Here is a 19,715-nt window from a genome sequence, read left to right as displayed (position 1 = left end):
TGCTGGGTCCCTCAGTGGGGATAAGCGCCGCGTCTCTGCTCTTTCATCGCCCCCGTGGAACAGAGTCAACACGCTGTGAACTTTTATTAAAATAAAATAAAAGGAAAGAATGCGTCTGGTCTGCAAAAATAAAGTATCCGCCGCTGTCATCTTCCAAACGTTGCAGCATGTAATATGATTATGCTTTATGAATTGGACGTCGGTGTCCGGAGGGGCTGGACAGATGCGCAGGGGCCCCAAGCTCTGTAGGGGTCACAACTAACTATAAAGTCTCATGTCACTCACCCTGTTATTATTGTGGGGGAAATCAATAGTGTCACGAGTTTCGTTATTATCAGCTTAAAGGGGATGTAAACCCAAATATAAAATGCTGCCTAGTAAAAGAAAGCGTGATTCTAAACAAGTTTTCCAATTCACATTGAGTTATATGTACATGTAATTGCTATAGTTCTCTGTTGCCTGCTTCTGTCTTATGAAACAGTACAGCAAGAGTCAGGCTTGCAAGCTTCTTTAGGGTGAAGACGCACTGAGCTACTAGTAGCAGCTACTTTTCCACAGCTACTAAACTCCAGAAAATCCCCTGCCATAGACAATACTGAGAATTGCCTCTGCTAAAACACACATAGAGACAATTATCAGTAAATGATCAACATTGTCTATTAAAGGTGCCCATACACTTGAAGATCCACTCGCTTGGCGAGGTCACCAAATGAGCGGATCTTCTTCTAATATCCCCACCTACAGGTGGGCGTTATCGGGGAAAATGTAGGTCAATTTGGCCCCAGGGCCAAACGATTGAATTATAATGGCAGCAATGGGGCATTCGGTTCGGGGACCCCATCAACGAGGCGATGCGGTCCCTGATCCGACTAAATCTTTTAACCTGCCCGATTGATACCTGGCCAGATATCGGTCGGGCAGGCCTCTCGTTCCTGCCCCTACACGGGCCGATACAATCTGCCCGTGTATGGCCACCTTAAGTAGCTGCTACTAGTAAGCTCTGTGTGTCTTCACTCTTAGGGGTCTGTTAATCAGCTTCGGCTGCTTTGTTTTGAAAGTCAGATCCCCCAGAGAATAGAAAACAACAAATACATGTACAGTGGGAAGTTATTTACAATTACAATTTCGTTCACTGACCAAAGGTTTATTTTGGGGTCTATGTGCCTTATATTTACATATAGCCCCACCCCCTCATATAATGAGGCTCAGCAGCAGTTGTTGTTGCTTTTGAAGGAGCAGACAATAGTAGGCAGCATAGGGCAATTTGGCAATGGTAGAGCAAGATGGTGATGGCCAATCTGAAGGCCTATGGGGGGGTACCACATACTACCAAATATTTGAGTTGTGACACTCCCCAATCTGCCCCAGTCACTCCCATTTACCCGGACACTTCCAAAGTCCTGCCCACCTTTTGACAAGCCCCACCTTTTTGAGGTTCAATGATTCTTGATGGTCCTGCAATTATCAGAAGGCCGCACAAAGTATATTTTGACTTAGGTTCCCTATTTAGGTAAGATAATTAATTAGGGGCAATTACACTGGAATTGTGGGGGAAACACTGCATTCAGGGAAAAATGAACAGAAGGTTATGCCAAGTTGTTGTGTTTGGCTTCCATTAGTAAATGAGCCCCATAGTCCGAGCGCTATAGTTCCCGCTCTATAGAGACAAAGGATGGAGCAGGAGTGACGAGGTTTTCCCACAGACACAATCATCTTGAAAAAGCACTTTCTTTGGTCTCTTCTTTTCATCACTTTCCCCCGTTTCTGTCATTACACAAAAAGTTACAGAAACAATTTTCGAGCAGCAAAGAAAATACAGATCAGTTCTCAGACAACAGAGGGTTTAACCGAGATTTTCAACAAATCTGTTTTCACTCTGGTGATTTCTCATCCAAAAGAGCCCGCATCTCGGGGGGGGGGCAAATACATTCCGCTCCTCTCTTCCCACACTGCCCATGAACCTTCCGCCCCGTGTATTTGCTTTCATCTTGGGTTGGTGCCTCCATGTTTTCAAACTGTAACTGTGTTGGATGTTCAGACGCTAATGATCAGGGAAGTAATGGCAGCTAAACGGAATGGGAATGAGGGCTGTGGCTCTCCGGCATCAGGAGGTGCCCCTTGGGGAGTATTTTATTGATACACAATATAATAACTGATATATTTAGAATTTAAATTAGGGGCGAGACCATTGCAAGCAGCAATTAAAAAGCAATTTTTTTCCCATTAATGAGTGTAATTGCAGTTAATAGGCTAGCAAACACATAAACAAGTATTAGCTGACATATTGAATATGAAAATAACCGGTTTGTTCACAACAGGCTGAAACTTCTAGTCAATGTGAGGCCTTGTCATGTTTTATATATAAGCAGCACAGCCTATTCTGTACACACTGTGACATCTGAAGCCACAAATGGTGATGAAAAACCCTGACAGATTTGTAACTAGTTGGGCAAACAGTATATCTATGGTACAAGGGGAGACTCCCTGCAAACGCGCGTCACGCCTTGTTCTCTCTTTTACAAAGGACTTAAATTAGCTTAGTTTCATCACCTCCTTCACTGGGTGTCAAAACAGTCCAAAACAGATTTATATAGGGAATGTTGTACCTCCTATTGTTAGATATAAGGATATTGAAAGAGTCTACTTGACCATACAAAGATATTACATCCCATGCAGGTTTGGATTGGGGGGTGCAAGGCCCACCGGGGCTTCTGCCTCAGGGGCCCCTGCACCCCCCAATGGCCCCAGCCGCCTTTATCCCCCCCCCCGCAGGAGCCCCCTCCCCTGAGCGCATCTAAATGAAACTCACCTCCGGCACGTCGGGGGAGGGAGACACGGGAGTGCCCTGGGAGGTTCAGGTCTGGGCCGCTGGGGCCCACTGGGTTTTTTCCAGATGCAACGGTGGCCCAGTCCGCCGCTGATAACATGTCTAGCGCTTTTATACAGGTCATAGAACTCCGAGATGACTTCTAATATCATCATATTTTACAACAGGGGGTACATTACTTACTATAATACACAAGTTTCAGTCACATGATAGAAGCTATCGGGTTACTAGGGTATTAGTTACCCTTATTGGGTTACTAGGGTATTATTTACCCTTATCGGGTTACTAGGGTATTATTTAGTAACCAGGCAGTGGTTTGAATGAATAGGAGGATAAGTAATAAAAAGTAACAAAAACAATAAAACTGTAGCCCCACAGAGCAATTCTGTTTCGGCTGCTTGGGTCAGTGACCCCCATTTGACAGCCGGAAAGAGGCAGAAGAGGAAGGCAAATAAGTCAGAAACTATATATTTGTAGATTGTAAGCTCTTTTGGGCAGGGCCCTCCTCACCTCCTGTATCGGTTATTGATTGCTTTATATGTTACTCTGTATGTCCAATGTATGTAACCCACTTATTGTACAGCGCTGCGGGATATGTTGGTGCTTTATAAATAAATGTTAATAATAATATTAATAATAATATAGTTTCTGACATATATATTTATATATATTATATAATAAACAGCAATCGCAAAGTTGCTAGGAATAGGACATTCTATAACCTACTAAAGGTTAACTTAAAGCCACCCCTTTAAATGGCCATGATAAGTATTCCCTTAATTATATATTTCAAGTAAGTATAAGTATTTTACTAACTATCTGATGACACTGGGTGCTAACTAGCCAATATCTTACAGCGATCATGTTATGGGTCTGTGGAAAATGACAAGCCCGGCATGATCCAGAGGACACGCTGATGGGTATTCCAGCCTGACTAGAGTGCTCCGCGCCACGCTCAGCTGCACATTCTCTGCGAGAAATGAGCCATCTGTGGATTCCTCCTGTGTTCTCAAGTGGGCTAATCTGGCACTGCAGCTCTTCCTCAGGCCCCGCAACTCATACCCCAGCTGTCTGATTCCTGTGTATACTTCACACTCAGATATGCCCCGTCGGACATGAGAAATGGGGCTGTTACCCGATTCAGCCCAGACACCTTGGTTTAGAGATACAGAAACATAATATTTTCCAGGTTGGGGCCTTTTTTCTCCTGAACTTAGCACCTATTTGTTCTAACGCTTGCTGCTGTCAGTCTCTCTGTCTTTAGGTTTTATTGTAGAGCATTAAAACATGTTGAGGCAGAACATAAAAAAAAGAAAAAAGTGAGGAAAAATCATTTGTCAAATTCACAGAAATGCTAATGCTAAATACATACTCTTATAATGAGAATGCCTGCTTCCTATTCGCCGATACAGCCTCCTGGGCTGCTACATCCTGTTGTGTAGAATTCTGCAAAACCAAGTTGGGCCCAAGCTGGGTGTTTCTACCAATTTTCCTTCAGAACTGTTTTTAGCACAGGGAAATATCTAAATAAGTTATAGTTTCCCCGGGCTATCAAATAGGATAGGGGTGCTTCACTGGCATGGGAAAAACCATAGTCAGACATTTTCACCTGGCCACTTCCTGATATCAAGCTACACCCCCTGCCACAAAAACATAGCTTCTTGTAAAGAGATTATTACATCACTAGGAATTAGTTTTCCATAAATAATGATAATAATATCATCTTTTAGCTTTATCCCTATTAATTAATCATTTGGTATTTATACAAGTGCTTGTATTTACAGAAAGGGTTTTTTTTAGTAACAAAGTTACGATCATACGATTGATAAGCCACTCCTGTTTTTGTAAATACATGCACTTGCCTAGATACTAAATGCCTAGTGAAACCAGGGCCAGGGAATGTGCATTGATCAATCCCCCTCTCTTCTGTGAGCTTGTAGCTAATTGGGCCTGATGTGTTGCACTTCCATTGTACTTATATATTTTTACTTTGCCTTGGAGTGCTCCCACATCCATGGCCTTATGCCTTGGGTGTTGGTCTGGGCAGTCTCTCTTCTTTAAAAGACACAATATGTGGAAGGATTAAGCCTGTGGAACCAATGCTGTGGCATGTCTGTCCTATAAAAGCTAATGGGGGGGGAGGCCTTAAGGTGGCCATACACGGGCCAATTCTATCTGCAGATATCGGTCCTTTATACTGATTCGGCAGCTTATCCGTCAGTGTATGGGTAGAATGACGGCCCTGCCTAACTGACATCTGGGCTGAAATTGTCCAGATCTCGATTGGGCAGGTTTGAAATTTAGTCGAATCGGGGATCGCATCGGCTCTTTAATGCGGTCCCTGAACCAACAGCGCCTATACCCGTCATTCTAATTCAATTGTTTGGCCCTGGGACAGAATTGCCCCAATATTGGGATACTGCCGACCTCACCAAGCGAGCGGATCTTAGCGCGTACGGCCACCTTAAAACCTGTACTGAAACCAATGCCCAGGTCAGGAGACTTATCCCAAGAAATGCTGCCATGCAAGGAGGTGCCCACTTTTTGTGCACTTTTGTCCCTATTAATTACATTACAAGCATCATTTTCCTGGCCAAATTGTGTAGCCACACAGCCAGCAAACAATGCAAACAAACAAGCTGAAACTGTCATCAGAGTCTGTAATACCTTTATAGAAGCAAGAGAATAGAAAGCAAGACAGTCATCATTTCATAAATTCAAGATCTCCCACAGAAAATGTCAAAGGGAAAAGAATAAACTGGTTTAGTGGCTGTAACAGAAACAGTAAATGTGTCCAAGAAAGCACAGAATCTGCCATTAAATCCAGTTATTTAACTACCGCTCTCATAATATAGTTTGCTAAAGCACAAATTGATTCTGCAGGACTCGCAGAGTTGGGTCTGAGTTGAAACGCTAAGGCAATTAACTTCCAATTCAGTTACTTGCAAATGGACTTTGCAGAGCCTGTTCATAAGGGGATTAAAGGAGAACCAAAGGATGAATATGACTAGAAATGCTGCATTTTATATACAGAACGTACTATCCTGGCCCATTGGTTCAGCAGCCCTATAACAGTAATGATCCAGGCCTTCCAAGTTGTCTACAGGAGCTCACCATTTGGATCTCAGGGCTGCTGTTGAAATGATAAGCTTAGGGGTCGTTGCAAATTATCAAGCAGAAAGTGGGGTTCAGTCACACAGACTGATTATTAAATTATGATACAAAATACATTGGCCCCAACAGCCCAGGGCATGTGCTGGGAATCAGCAGATAAGATGGGGGGCTACTGGGGCATCTTCAGGGGCACAGATCTTCCCTGCTAAAGGGCTGTGGGGGCCTTGGGCTGGTACAGAAACATAAGAATGTAGAATTTCTAGCCTATTACTTTCATAAGCCTTAGTTCTACTTTAATTGACTGCATCGACTCCTTCTGCCCTAGTCTGTGTCCCAGTGCTCTAGAATATGGCTGCCGTGAACTTGTTTCCCAAAAGTTAATACATATATTTGTTCCGAAACCGATAAGAAAACAGTAAATTTAGCAGAAATGATTTGAGTTCTGCCAGGAAGCTTTCAGCCTAACGAGTGAAATGAAAACCCTCGTCCACACGAGGAGGCACTGGAACGGAACGTTCATAGCAAGAACATCTGCGAGTAAACATCAGCATAATTCATTTACTGTGAAACAGCAATCATATAAATACCACATGTTTGCGTTCGCATACGGAAAGCGAAATCAGGCCGCCACATATCCTTTTTCTTCCAGACAGATGAAAAACAATCATTACGGATTAGGTAGAAAGGGTTATATATTTTGTAAGCACAGTATGTAAACAAGAAGAGTTATGTCGTTCTTTGTTGGGGGGCTCATTTGGCGTGCAAATGTTTTCCTAGGATTGTAACTCAAAACAACCAGTCAGACCTCTGCTTACAATAGCCCAACTGTGCTATAACAGGAAAAGGTAACTGCTGATTGGTTGAGGTTTGACCACCAGTGTTCAATACAACAGAATATAGTGGACTTCAAACCCTTCAAGCCAATGAGACATTAGACACATGTGACATGGATGTGACATCCTTCACTGCCGCGTAATTGAGCCCCACGCAACAGGATGGTAAATATAACTACAGCAAGCAAACTAAATTAAAAGCATGACCAGTCGGCACGGAATTCACAGTTTCATAAACACAATTCTGCCTCCCCCCGGCCTCCAGTAGCCAAACTCAAACCATCAACAGAAGTTTTACAATTCAAACCATCAGCCCACTCTGCAACCCCCTAATTACAAAAATGTGCACTTTCCCACTTCAAAGATGATTCACAGAGCTGCTCGCTGCCTTCTGCAGTCGGAACGTTGGGTTATCTCCATATATAAATATATACCATAAAACAAGTGAAGTCGAATTGACTAATAATAATGTAGCACTGTAATTGCATGGCCCTTGGCCCCCCAAAAAAGGCAAAAGCATATCAGGCCCCTTTCATCTATGCGTACATTTGGGGGCACATCCTAACTGTAACTGACAGCAATAGAACTTTCCATTGAGGAACATTTTGATTCTGAAGCCTATAAGCTGGCCATACATGCACCGATGATATTGTACGAAACCTTGTTTTGTACCTATATTCGGCGCGTGTATGGCGGCTTGACAAGGCGACTGATATCGCGAAAGGCTGCAGATATTGGTCGACTCGTCGAACAGCTGGGTGAAAAGATTTTGATTGGGTGCCATTGAAGGCACCCAAGCAAAATCTACATTCAGGGCTGAATCGGCTGAAGGAGGTAGAATCCCTATTGTTTCTACATCCATATCTGATGATTCAGCCCTGAACATCAGTGGAGGGTGGGAACAATCTACGAAAGATTGCTACGAGTATGGCGACCTTGCGAGCTAGGTTCCATAACTGCTCAAGGAAGGCCACGGGCAGAGCTGAGCCTGGGTTACTCTTGTCTACACCCCCTTAGGCACCCCTCTACCCACACATATACATATACAGCTATAGTAGCAAGGCCACAGGCTACTCCTACTGATCAGAGTTGTAGCACAACCACTGCTGTAGGGCCACACGTCAGACACTGCAGTAACTAATATGATTGAATCCCAGACCTAGCCAAACCCGCAGTCTGATCTGCCCCACACAGCTGACGCACAGTCCCTTGGGAGTTAGTGCACTTGATTGTGGATTGTGTGATTAATGGCCTCTGTTTCCCTGGGGATTAGTAAGACTAATTATACCCAAAACATATGATAAAGAAGCAGGAATACTTTGCGTGGTTCTATTTCTGCTCGCTGATAATATTACACACAAGCATTTCCAGCCCCGGCAGCCAAACTTAGATACCAGTTCCCACGGTTTATGTTGGGCAAACTGTATTCTACCGTAGTCTAGCCGTATTTTGTTGTACTTAACAATAGCTATGTGCAATTCCTATAAATGGGGCTTGCTTTTACAAGTATATAGGAATTAGCCTCAGAATGTCATGGCTTTAATGTGATATAGAATAAGCCCCCAATATCAGGATATAAGAAGTCGCTAAGTAGATAAAAAAAAAAGCCCCGAGCTGCAGGAGTCAAAGTCAGTGAACCTCAGCGGGAATTCTGATATACTGCTTGGTTGGTTTAAATAATTTCTTATAATACACAGGTCCAGTTAGTCATTAGACACATGTGACATCATGAACCAAAACTAAGGCCATAGGTATCAGGAACAGAATGATGGCAGCCAACCAAAGCCTCTATGGACAAGTGCAGGTAGTACTTTGTGATGGGAGGTTGGTCTCTTTAAAATATCTGGAGGATCTCTTTAATACAAAGATAAAGTTCCCCCTTAAGAACATTCAGTCCATGCTCTGAAATCTGAAAGTGCAAGTGTAACTGATATTTTTCATATTTAAATCACATCTCTAATTACTTCACTGCAAAGAGACACTGCAGCACCAGCTGCTTATACCCAAAAGTTGTCTTTGTTTTTGGGAAGAAGCTTTCCAAAGTAAAGCAGTTAGGAAATTAGAGTGAAACCCCCTGACACCCATAGAGAGCTAATTAAATCTGATTTCATCCATTCATTATCTGGGAATGCACAGACAGCAACCCTCAGGGATATTACCACATACTAAAAGATTGTCAGAAATAAATAAATAACTATAATGTCCTTTATAGTGGACTGGATTTAAATCTCACAATAAAAATACATTTTATTTGTTCACATGTATAATATAACATAAGATACAGCAATACGGAGCTGAGAGCAAATACAGAAGAACTGGGGACAACCATGGGTACACGGCTAAAGCAAAGGTGCTTAGTGATTTGTACCCACAAAAACTATTTTCAAATGCAAAGTGTTGGTAACATATGCTAGGGATAGAACTATCCACACTGGAGGGAGCCCAGTAACATTGAAGCTGGAAGTGTATTGTCTTTGTTAATGGTTTGAGGAAAAAATATATTGTACCACCCCTTGAATATTGCAGAGATTGGCCACCGACTAGCCCCAAGTGACTCCGATTGGCTGTACACTTACATCCCTGAGTTTACTACATTTGTTGATTTCCCAGTGTGCCTCAGGCTGGACTTAAAAAGCTCCATCTAAGAGCAGTGACCATTACATTACTCGCTAGAAACTAGTTGGGAGTCATTGTCCTAAACAACAGGGTCAAACCCACAGGGTGCAAAACATATGTCTATCAACTGCACAGATGGATTTATCCAAAATTCCCAGTTACTTATCCTTAATATATGCTCTATTAGTGAGGCCCAAGGAAACAATTACCACTTAATGACTGTGATCTGCCCTTCAGTTGTTGCACAACAATCACCATACTACGAATACCTCAAAATGGCAAAGATACATGCACAGATTTAAGCACTTTATATAGAACATCACGTGACACCATTAAACATATCACACAGTCAAACTATACAAGGTTACATTTTACAATGCCCACAGACCCTTGCTGGGTATGAGCTGCCCTTTAATCTCAAAGCAGAGGATGAGGAGGGTGAAAGTACTGCTTAGGGAGGCTACAAATAGAAGGCTTTCCACTTAAGACTTTCTGGGGAGGCTAAATCTCCCTAAACCTTCATTATTCTCCTTCTATTCTGTAAATTCCAGTAATGTAATCCACAGTTTTCTGATCTAGACTAGTAAGACGATCCATTGGCCACAGTAAACAATCTCCATTTGCCCCCCTCACTAGGCCGAGGAACTCTTGCCCAGTTCTCTTTCTATATTTAGAGATGTGGCTCAAGCCCTGAAGGTCAGAGGTTTCTTTGCTGAACAAGCAGAAGGCATTTGCAGTTCTACATCCAAGCCTTTACCGAGCAGCTAATGAGAGATATTAGATGATCTTCACATACCTCGATAATCCTATCATGGATCTGAAGTCCCCCTTCCTTAGCCGCCGGGCCACTATCAACTATTTTAGAAACATATATCCCTTCGCTGGATGGTCCATCTTGATTATCCTGCAAAACATTATAAAGAGAAGCGGTTTCATTATTTTGCATAGTTACATACTTCAACCCTTCCAAATGTTCAAATATATTATATTATATTATATTTATTGAGAGAGAGAGAGAGAGAGAGAGAAATTTCACCTGAAGATAAAACCCTATTATTTCTTATAAGTCACCAAACAATTGGATCTTTTCTTAATCCATTTAGTCCAAAATTGGGCCAATATGATGTTTTAGCCCTTGGGTCAATGATTGGACAGAACTAACATAGTAGTCTGGATATCTAATAGACAGACTGTCTGGGAATGCCTATACATTCAGATCTACCTTTGAACAAACAAACCCCTCCCATCTCTAAGCAGCAGCCTTTGAGCTGCTCATTATCAGGGGCTTCTCAGTAGTCTGGTAATTAGTTTTATCAGCTTATCTTAAGTTTTTCAGGATCAGACAGCTAAAAAATGTTACAAGCCACAATAAAATTGTTTTAATATTAGCATTGATTTATACTTACACCACCTAATGAAAGAAAATATAATTTTCAATATTCATTCATTACACTTTCTCACTGGTTTCAAACCTAAATGAAAAGGAAATTACAATTTGAAAAGTATTTCCAGCATAGAGTTAATATGCAGGTAGCATACTCTTTTAAGCACAGTAATCTGATAGCCTATGCTAGTTTTGCGCTCTGTTGCATTTTAACCCCTGATCCATAGGAATTTGCTTTGTGGCTTGTACATTCAGTTTCCCATTCATTCTCCCTTTATCCCAGAATCCCTCGCGAGGACCCGGAGGTGTGCGACTACGTCGGTAAATGAGAGCTATGGAGTGTGACTTTGCATCCAGGTAACCGCAGTCGGAGATAATTGCGAGACAGTTTCATAGCGGTTTAACTGTTTATCTTGTGGTTACTCATGAGACAGAGAGCGCTCTATGCCGGTTCTACGGCTCACACACCTCATGCTGTGTATTGTGTGTATATACGTCAAGGTGTAATATCCGTATCCCTGGCCCGCTGACGCATATTCTGCTCAGGAACTCTGTGCCCTGATTAATGAGACTGCAGCCCCCTAGGCCTCTTACTCTCCAACTTCTACTCAACTATCCACAAGAAACTGCAAGCATGGGATCAGTTATCTAGAACCCTGTTCTACAGAAACATTGCCATTGCCATTTCTCATAGAGTCTTAATTAATGGATAACAAAACCCCACATCATTGTGGTGTCAATTTGTTAGGTAAATTTGTTGCTATATTTACCCCAGGCCAGCACCCCTCTTCTTTATAAATCTTCCCCAGCCCAGGGTTGCAGATCATGCTGCCACCATCTTGCTGCCTGCTCCCAGCATCCTCTGTGCTGCCCTTTGCAGATGCCGACTTTTAGACAGAAGACCAGTAAATTCTGATTGGCTCAGTCTTGGACTGAGATTTAAATTAGGCCCTAGCATTTCAAGTAAACAGAGGTGCAAACAGCCCCCCACCACTCTTCTAAATAGTGAGTGTCTATGACATCTTACCCCTCTGGCATTTGCCAGAACCCACAGATTGCCAGTCTGGGCTGTGAATGGCTACTATAATTTACTAGAAATGGAGCAACCTTTGACCCGTTACTATATAATCCCCATCTGTATCCAATTCTCTTTTTCAACCCCTACTTATCTTCCAGCTTACCCTGATATATGCCTCCTGCTCCTTGTGTCTTGTCTAAGGCGTATGTTCAGAGAGCCACCACCGGGAGCAGTGTAGTGTTGGGGAGCCACACAAGCATCAAAAAGTCCCTTGGGGATGCCAAATAAGGGCTGTGATTGGCTATTTGGTAGCCCCATGGGGACAGTAGGCCTGCAGGGCTCTCTGCTTGGAATAAAACTGTGTCTCTGTGCTTCCAAAGAAATGTAAAAATGGGCACCAATTATGAGGCCACTGGGAGCAACATCCAAGGGGTTGGTGAGCAACATGTTGCCCCCGAGCCACTGGTTGGGGATCACTGCCCTGAATGATGCAAAAGTTGAAAGACTGCTTGGGAGCGGAGGAGCCTAGGAGGAAAGTAAGTGGGAGTTATATAGGGGTCTGTTAGCTTTGGGAAGCAGCACTGTAACTGTGCTAAGAAACACAAGGAATTCTGGGAACTAATCCCAGAGAGCTCCAAGAAATTCCTATTGATATGAGTTTATCTTATAGGCTAAAGCTCACCCATTGGGTTTTTAAAGCAGAAGGAAACGCTGATCAGATTCCCAAATACCGACTATTTATACCCATTATGGGTCTTATTATTGTAGTGTAGGGTTTTCTGATCAGCTTAAGGTCCCCAAACACGGGACGATTCTAGCTGCCGGTATCGGTCCCTTAGACTGAAATCGGGCAGATATCGATTGAGCAGGTTAAAAGATTTAGTTGGATCGGGGACCACATTGGCTCGTTGATGCGGTTCCTGAACCGACTTTTCCTATACCCGTCATTATAATTCGATTGTTTGGCCCCAGGGCCAAATGCCCGAAGTAGCCTGGATTCTCCCGATATCACCCACCTGTAGGATCTGAAGGTGTATGGGGACCTTTAAGGTGGCCACACACGTGGCGATTTGCAATCTTTCGTGCGACCATCGTTCGCACGAAAGATCGTTAACTCCACAACTAACCGTTCAGGGCTGAAACGGCAGATAAGGAGGTGGAAACAATAGGATTTCTACCTCCTTCTGCCGATTCAGCCCTGAAGGCAGATTTTGCTCAGGCGCCTTCTATGGCGCCTGATCAAAATCTTTTAACCCACCCTATCGGCGAGTCGACTGATATCAGCAGCTTCCTGCGATACCGGTCGACTCGCCGACTTGCCATACACGCACCGAATATCGTACGAAACGAGGTTTCATCGATATTATCAGTGCGTGTATGGCCAGCTTTAGGTAGAGCCAGGGGTGTGGATCCACAGACAAATCAACAGAGTTGAGGAGGACACAACATACATATGAAAACACAAGGAATATGCTGTAATCCAAGGCAATTTCATTTCGATTTAATTGTGGGGTCATAATAGAGAAATGTAATAACTGGCGCCTCGTTTGCTACTGGTCTGGTAACCCAAAGCAACCAATCAGCAGATATATTACCTGTTTAGCTGCTAAAGGTTACAAAACCCGTGGCTTAATTAGAGCCTTTTATTACAATTACCCTAATATTGTATTGTTATTGCTGAATTGTTTCAGCTTTAGTAGCTGGGGCCAGAACCAACCTGTAGTCAAAGTAATAGAGTTTTGGCAATGTGAAAGTAAACAGAACCACCTGTAATAGGTACAGCACACAGGTTGGTATGTGTACAGATCATTTTGACTGAGTATTTTGTTCGGAGCTGCCATGTTGCTTGCCTAGTGTAATGCTCCACAGCTAACACAGCTAGCACCTTTCTCAAGGCAACTGGGGAGCAGGTTAGTGAATATAGCAACAAATAAACCCAACAAGGTGAATATTTACAGGTATAGTGGTTAATTCAGAGCGACAAAATGGCCAAAACTGTCGCGCATACCACTGCCCTAAGGCAAAATATATGCAATATAAAGCTCATTATACACAGAGCATATTAGCAACAACAGCTGCATGGGAGCCACAATCCCCTATGTGTTTGCAAGATTCTAATTGGTGTCTGAGTGGATATTAGAGGTCAGGGGGGCAAAGCCACTTTAGAGAGGCCAGCAGTGACCCTTACCCGTTAATTACCCTGAAGACTTCACTTCACATGTACTTAAAACTCCTAACAGAGCCTTGTTATTGCCATGGCCATAAGCGCCTTAACATGTCTGTGATAGTCTCCTTCTACTGCGGATCCCCTACACTATATTCTAGGTGTGTATAATGGGAAACTGGAATAGTTGGCTCCTCTGGGGCGGGGACTGATGCCAGTATTAAATAAATAAAAGATAATTCTCCTAATTAGTAAAAACATTAATCAATAATATGAAGAGGAATGGGAGATCCATGGAACTATAGATAAGACAGTACTACAATGACCAAGGTAATCAGGTCTGTACTAGGATGTAAAGTAGGCCCAGGCATTTCAAGTGCAAACAGCCCCCCCAGCCCATGAAATAGTCACTGCCTATAGCATCTTACAGCAGTCCCTCTGGCATTTGCCAGTCTGGGCCTAATGGTAGTAGCCAGATTTGTTGTTATAATATCAGGAAACCAGACTGGGTGTGGCCTTTCAGCTAGAGGTGTGGTCTGAAAAAACAATGAACCAGCCATATATGGCCAGTAAATTAATACTCCAGGTAAAGCATAAGCAGGAACACAAACCCCTCCATTTCTGTATTATTGTAATGACAGATACTCTGCCACTATAGGCATTCCCCTGTAATCAGCCCAATTCAGCAGGAAACGCCCCCATGTTTGTTCTTAGGCTGTACAGAAAGATACCATAAAACTATGGCACATAGGGATTCCCCTGTACTAAGCACAATTCAGCAGGAACAGCCCCCTAAGTTGGCTCATAGCCTGTACAGAGAGATACCATAAAACTATGGCACATAGGGATTCCCCTGTACTAAGCACAATTCAGCAGGAACAGCCCCCTAAGTTTGCTCATAGCCTGTACAGAGAGATACCATAAAACTATGGCACATAGGGATTCCCCTGTACTAAGCACAATTCAGCAGGAACAGCCCCCTAAGTTGGCTCATAGCCTGTACAGAGAGATACCATAAAACTATGGCACATAGGGATTCCCCTGTACTAAGCACAATTCAGCAGGAACAGCCCCCTAAGTTGGCTCATAGCCTGTACAGAGAGATACCATAAAACGATGGCAGTTTAGGTAACCCCCTGTACTAAGCACAATTCAGCAGGAACAGCCCCCTAAGTTGGCTCATAGCCTGTACAGAGAGATACCATAAAACTAAGGCAGCATAGGGATTCCCCTGTACTAAGCACAATTCAGCAGGAACAGCCCCCTAAGTTGGCTCATAGCCTGTACAGAGAGATACCATAAAACTATGGCAGCATAGGGATTCCCCTGTACTAAGCACAATTCAGCAGGAACAGCCCCCTAAGTTGGCTCATAGCCTGTACAGAGAGATACCATAAAACTATGGCAGTTTAGGTAACCCCCTGTACTAAGCACAATTCTACAGGAACAATTAAGGGTAAAGTATGCCTTTAAGATCTATCATTTCCAGCAGACTTTTAAAGATTGCTGATAATAGGGCAAATTATTAAAACATTAGTCCCTCATAAAAATATCTTTTTTTTGAGATGTCAGAGACATATTGGCCATTTTCAAAACAAGGCATTTTGTCATGATAATGTGACTTATTGCAGCCATTCAGCCTCCCATAGCTGCATACCAGCGAGCAAGCCGTGACAGTTATGCACCAAAGAATCCACTAAGCACAATTACTCAGCATGATTATTGGTAATTCTACATACTGCGCAGAACTGCCTGCAGCAATCAGGGATCCCATTCATGCTACGGATTGTTGGATGAGATAAAGTAGGGTTTTTGCATAGTATATTTCTGTACTATAGCCAAGAACAATCTACAGAAACTTATAATACACAAAAGCTATTAATAACCTGTAAAATATATCCTCATAAACAGAGTTAGAGATGTCACCTGGAATTAACTGCACTTAGTGATGTCGTTTGTATCACATGACCCATTTAAAATAACATACCCTGAACTTACAGTTCCAATACCAGAGTTTTATAGGCTGTGGAGCAAAATTAAGTATTACCCTGACCTTCATGCCGGATATCACCATAAGATAAAGTTCAGTCAGAGTTCCCTGACCTGTATAGCCTGCAGCCTTGTGCCTTTATATGGGCACAGAACCCCTCAGTGACTGCTAATATCCTTATCATTTACAGTAGGGGGTACATTATCCCTTATAATACATGAGTGATACTCAGAGTTCCCTGTATAACTCAGCTGCAGCCTTGTGCCTTTATATGGTCACAGAACCCCTCAGTGACTGCTAATATCCTTATCATTTACAGTAGGGGGTACATTATCCCTTATAATACATGAGTGATACTCAGAGTTCCCTGTATAACTCAGCTGCAGCCTTGTGCCTTTATATGGGCACAGAACCCCTCAGTGACTGCTAATATCCTTATCATTTACAGTAGGGGGTACATTATCCCTTATAATACATGAGTGATACTCAGAGTTCCCTGTATAACTCAGCCTGCAGCCTTGAGCCTTTATATGGTCACAGAACCCCTCAGTGACTGCTAATATCCTTATCATTTACAGTAGGGGGTACATTATCCCTTATAATACATGAGTGATACTCAGAGTTCCCTGTATAACTCAGCCTGCAGCCTTGTGCCTTTATATGGGCACAGAACCCCTCAGTGACTGCTAATATCCTTATCATTTACAGTAGGGGGTACATTATCCCTTATAATACATGAGTGATACTCAGAGTTCCCTGTATAACTCAGCCTGCAGCCTTGTGCCTTTATATGGGCACAGAACCCCTCAGTGACTGCTAATATCCTTATCATTTACAGTAGGGGGTACATTATCCCTTATAATACATGAGTGATACTCAGAGTTCCCTGTATAACTCAGCCTGCAGCCTTGTGCCTTTATATGGGCACAGAACCCCTCAGTGACTGCTAATATCCTTATCATTTACAGTAGGGGGTACATTATCCCTTATAATACATGAGTGATACTCAGAGTTCCCTGTATAACTCAGCCTGCAGCCTTGTGCCTTTATATGGGCACAGAACCCCTCAGTGACTGCTAATATCCTTATCATTTACAGTAGGGGGTACATTATCCCTTATAATACATGAGTGATACTCAGAGTTCCCTGTATAACTCAGCCTGCAGCCTTGAGCCTTTATATGGTCACGTATAAATCTGACTCTCCCTATTTGCTTTGAATTGTTAAAACCTCAGAAAGGGGTGCAGGGCAAACTATCAATGAGACATATATATATATATATATATATGTGTGTGTGTTTCCCTTTTGTTTAACATAAAGTAATCTGTCCATTACAGCAAACAAATTAAGCCCACATGTCCTTGTGACTGAAGGTTCCTTTATCCCAGAGGGTTAAACCTGCCCAGCAGTAAGCAACAGAGTCTTTTCTGAAAATCATTAACACTTTATGTTACTTGATAACAGTTACAGAAAACAAGATGAAAGAGGAGTTGGGGGGTGGGGGCAATTACACTCATCAGTAATCAAAAAGGTGCACGCTTCACCCCACATGCCCTGTGATATATAACATATATAGCGCTCTCTGCATCCTCCCACCCTTCAGAGCAACCAAGAAAGCTGGATTGTTACTGGGGGGCCCCTGGCTGCTGATGCTTGATCCCAATGTTTATAATAAAGGGAGGAAAAATATATATGACGGTCAGTATTGTTTTCCAGAAAAGTTAATCGTTACACACTGGCAATAAGGTCACAGATCTGACTGGACTTTTGTTTTATTGGCTAAATTCTTTTCCTGTCTTTTTGTTTGGCTCCTCCCCCACATACACCTTGTACTGGTGCAGGGGGAGTGGGACACACAGGTATGGTTGGCAGGGGGGCACGGGTATCACACAAAAGTGTGCCAGGCCTAATGCTTATCATTTTCAAAATACAGAGCTGCTATTAATAAGCTACATTTGAAGGGCCACTCAGCAGACTGCACTGTAGAATAGGAACCAATCAGCAGCTAGGCTGACCTAATAGGGAACTGAAGGCTTTCTTTGCTTGTGTGACTGCAGGGCTGTGATTGGCTACTCCTTTCCTACTGTGCTTCTGGCATCGACCACACCCACCGCTTATTTGAAACAGGGACTGTAGCAGATCTAGGGGGAGCTCCATTTATTCAAGATAATGATACATTTTTGGCTGGAGTGAAACTAGCACCATATTGTATTGATTATTGCCTACAAGATTGGCGTTTTCATTTATGCTGTTTGTCTCCTTTAATTTGAGAGTTCGCTCCCCCTTCACATAAATAAATGTCAAATGGACATATAAATAATGCATTCCGTACAGAGCAGCCCTTAAGGTGGCCAAACACGGTAAGAGGTTGCCAAGTGAGTGGATCTTCTCCCGATATCCCCCACCTACAGGTGGGCGATATTGGGCTAATTCGATTGTTTGGCCCCAAACAGTCGAATTAGGATGGCAGGTATAGGCGCCGTCAGTTCGGGGGCTGCATCAACAAGTCAATGTGGCCCCGACCTGATGGAAAAATCAAACCTGCCTGATCGAGAGCTGTCCGTCTTCAGGCCAGACCCGTCGTTAGTGCCCATACACGGGCAGATAAGCTGCTGAATCGGTCGAAAGGAACCAATATCGGTAGCTAAGATCGGCCCGTGTATGGCAACCATTACTCTTGTTTTGCTATACATTTATGCCATACATACAAAATACCATGTAAGGAAAAATGATATGAACATAATTCCTCTAGTTTCTGGGGCATGAATGGTAGACAGCCCCCCATAGAGGCAAAATAAACCCTGCAATACTTTTATTTCAGACAATTGCCCCCCCTCCATATACTCAACAGGAAAACAGATTTTAACAATTAACATACCACGCAGGAACGGCCACCAATAATATTAAATCCCAGGGATCCAGATTCCCGGTGGAGAACAAGAGTCATGGCTTTCGATTCTTCACCCTATAAAGGGACAGATAAAAGAATTCAAAATGACGGCGCTAAGCGGCTGCTGCCTACGCCACCCCGACTTTGCTCTCAATAAACTCTGTATACGCTGAATAACTACGTTTTTTATTTACAAAGAGCAAATAAGACCCAGAAAGCGCTCCCTTAGCCCCGTCTCTGCCCCCAAAATAAATCTTTAGTGTCACGGAGAAAGAATGTCTTGCGGTCGACTGTCAACTGACAGTGAGGCAAAAGGACAACTATGTACATTTTTTTTTTCTTCCTTGGAAAAACCTGGATTGAATAAAAGTGTTGACAAAAAAATATGCAGCTGAAAAGAAAGAAAGACAAAGTATTCATTCCCAAACTGTTCCACGAATTGGCTTTAATCTGATGCAGATGATTTAAAGGTGATTTGGTCAAGTCAGCACATTGTGGATAGTGATGCTGTAGGGGAGAGAGGGCTGGTAGGCAATATGGCCGCCCTCTGGTACTCAAGGAATGCCATGTGTGTGTGTGCACTGCGAGAGTTAAAGACAAAAATATCCCTCGCTCATCTGCTGTAAAGCAAGGAATGAGTAAACACAGGCTGTGTCTAGAGCAAAGCTGGAGTTTATATGCTGTACCAACAGCTGTCGGCCAAAGAGCTATCCATCAGCCTCGGATACAACACCAACTTCAGAAAAACAAGCCGCCCAGCAAAGTGGGACTGCAGTAGCATGAACTTGGGTGGGACGCAGAGGGGAGAAAAACTGAGCATGCAGCAAAATGTAAAATATTATAAGCATCTGATTAAATTTTCTGTGCAGAGCCGGAACT

General features: G+C 43.0%; 1 protein-coding gene across 3 annotated transcripts in view; it reads right to left on the bottom strand.

Moving 5' to 3' along the window:
• Positions 1-19,715, bottom strand: part of pdzrn3 (PDZ domain containing ring finger 3) — a 158,097-nt gene that overhangs the window by 128,745 nt on the left and 9,637 nt on the right. For 2 of the 3 annotated variants that reach the window (XM_004914146.3, XM_002938383.4), the window contains exons 2-3: positions 18,825-18,911; positions 10,187-10,294 (exon numbers count right to left, since the gene is read on the bottom strand). In XM_004914146.3, coding sequence (XP_004914203.1) covers positions 10,187-10,294; positions 18,825-18,911 — 195 coding nt within the window. The remainder of the gene's footprint in view (positions 1-10,186; positions 10,295-18,824; positions 18,912-19,715) is intronic. The other variant, XM_002938384.4, reaches the window with a different exon arrangement.

This window comes from Xenopus tropicalis, chromosome 4 (assembly GCF_000004195.4).
Source record: "Xenopus tropicalis strain Nigerian chromosome 4, UCB_Xtro_10.0, whole genome shotgun sequence".
In the NCBI taxonomy this organism is placed as follows: domain Eukaryota; kingdom Metazoa; phylum Chordata; class Amphibia; order Anura; family Pipidae; genus Xenopus; species Xenopus tropicalis.
The sequence above is the reverse complement of the archived record's forward strand: the minus strand, read 5'-3'. Positions and strand labels throughout refer to the sequence as shown.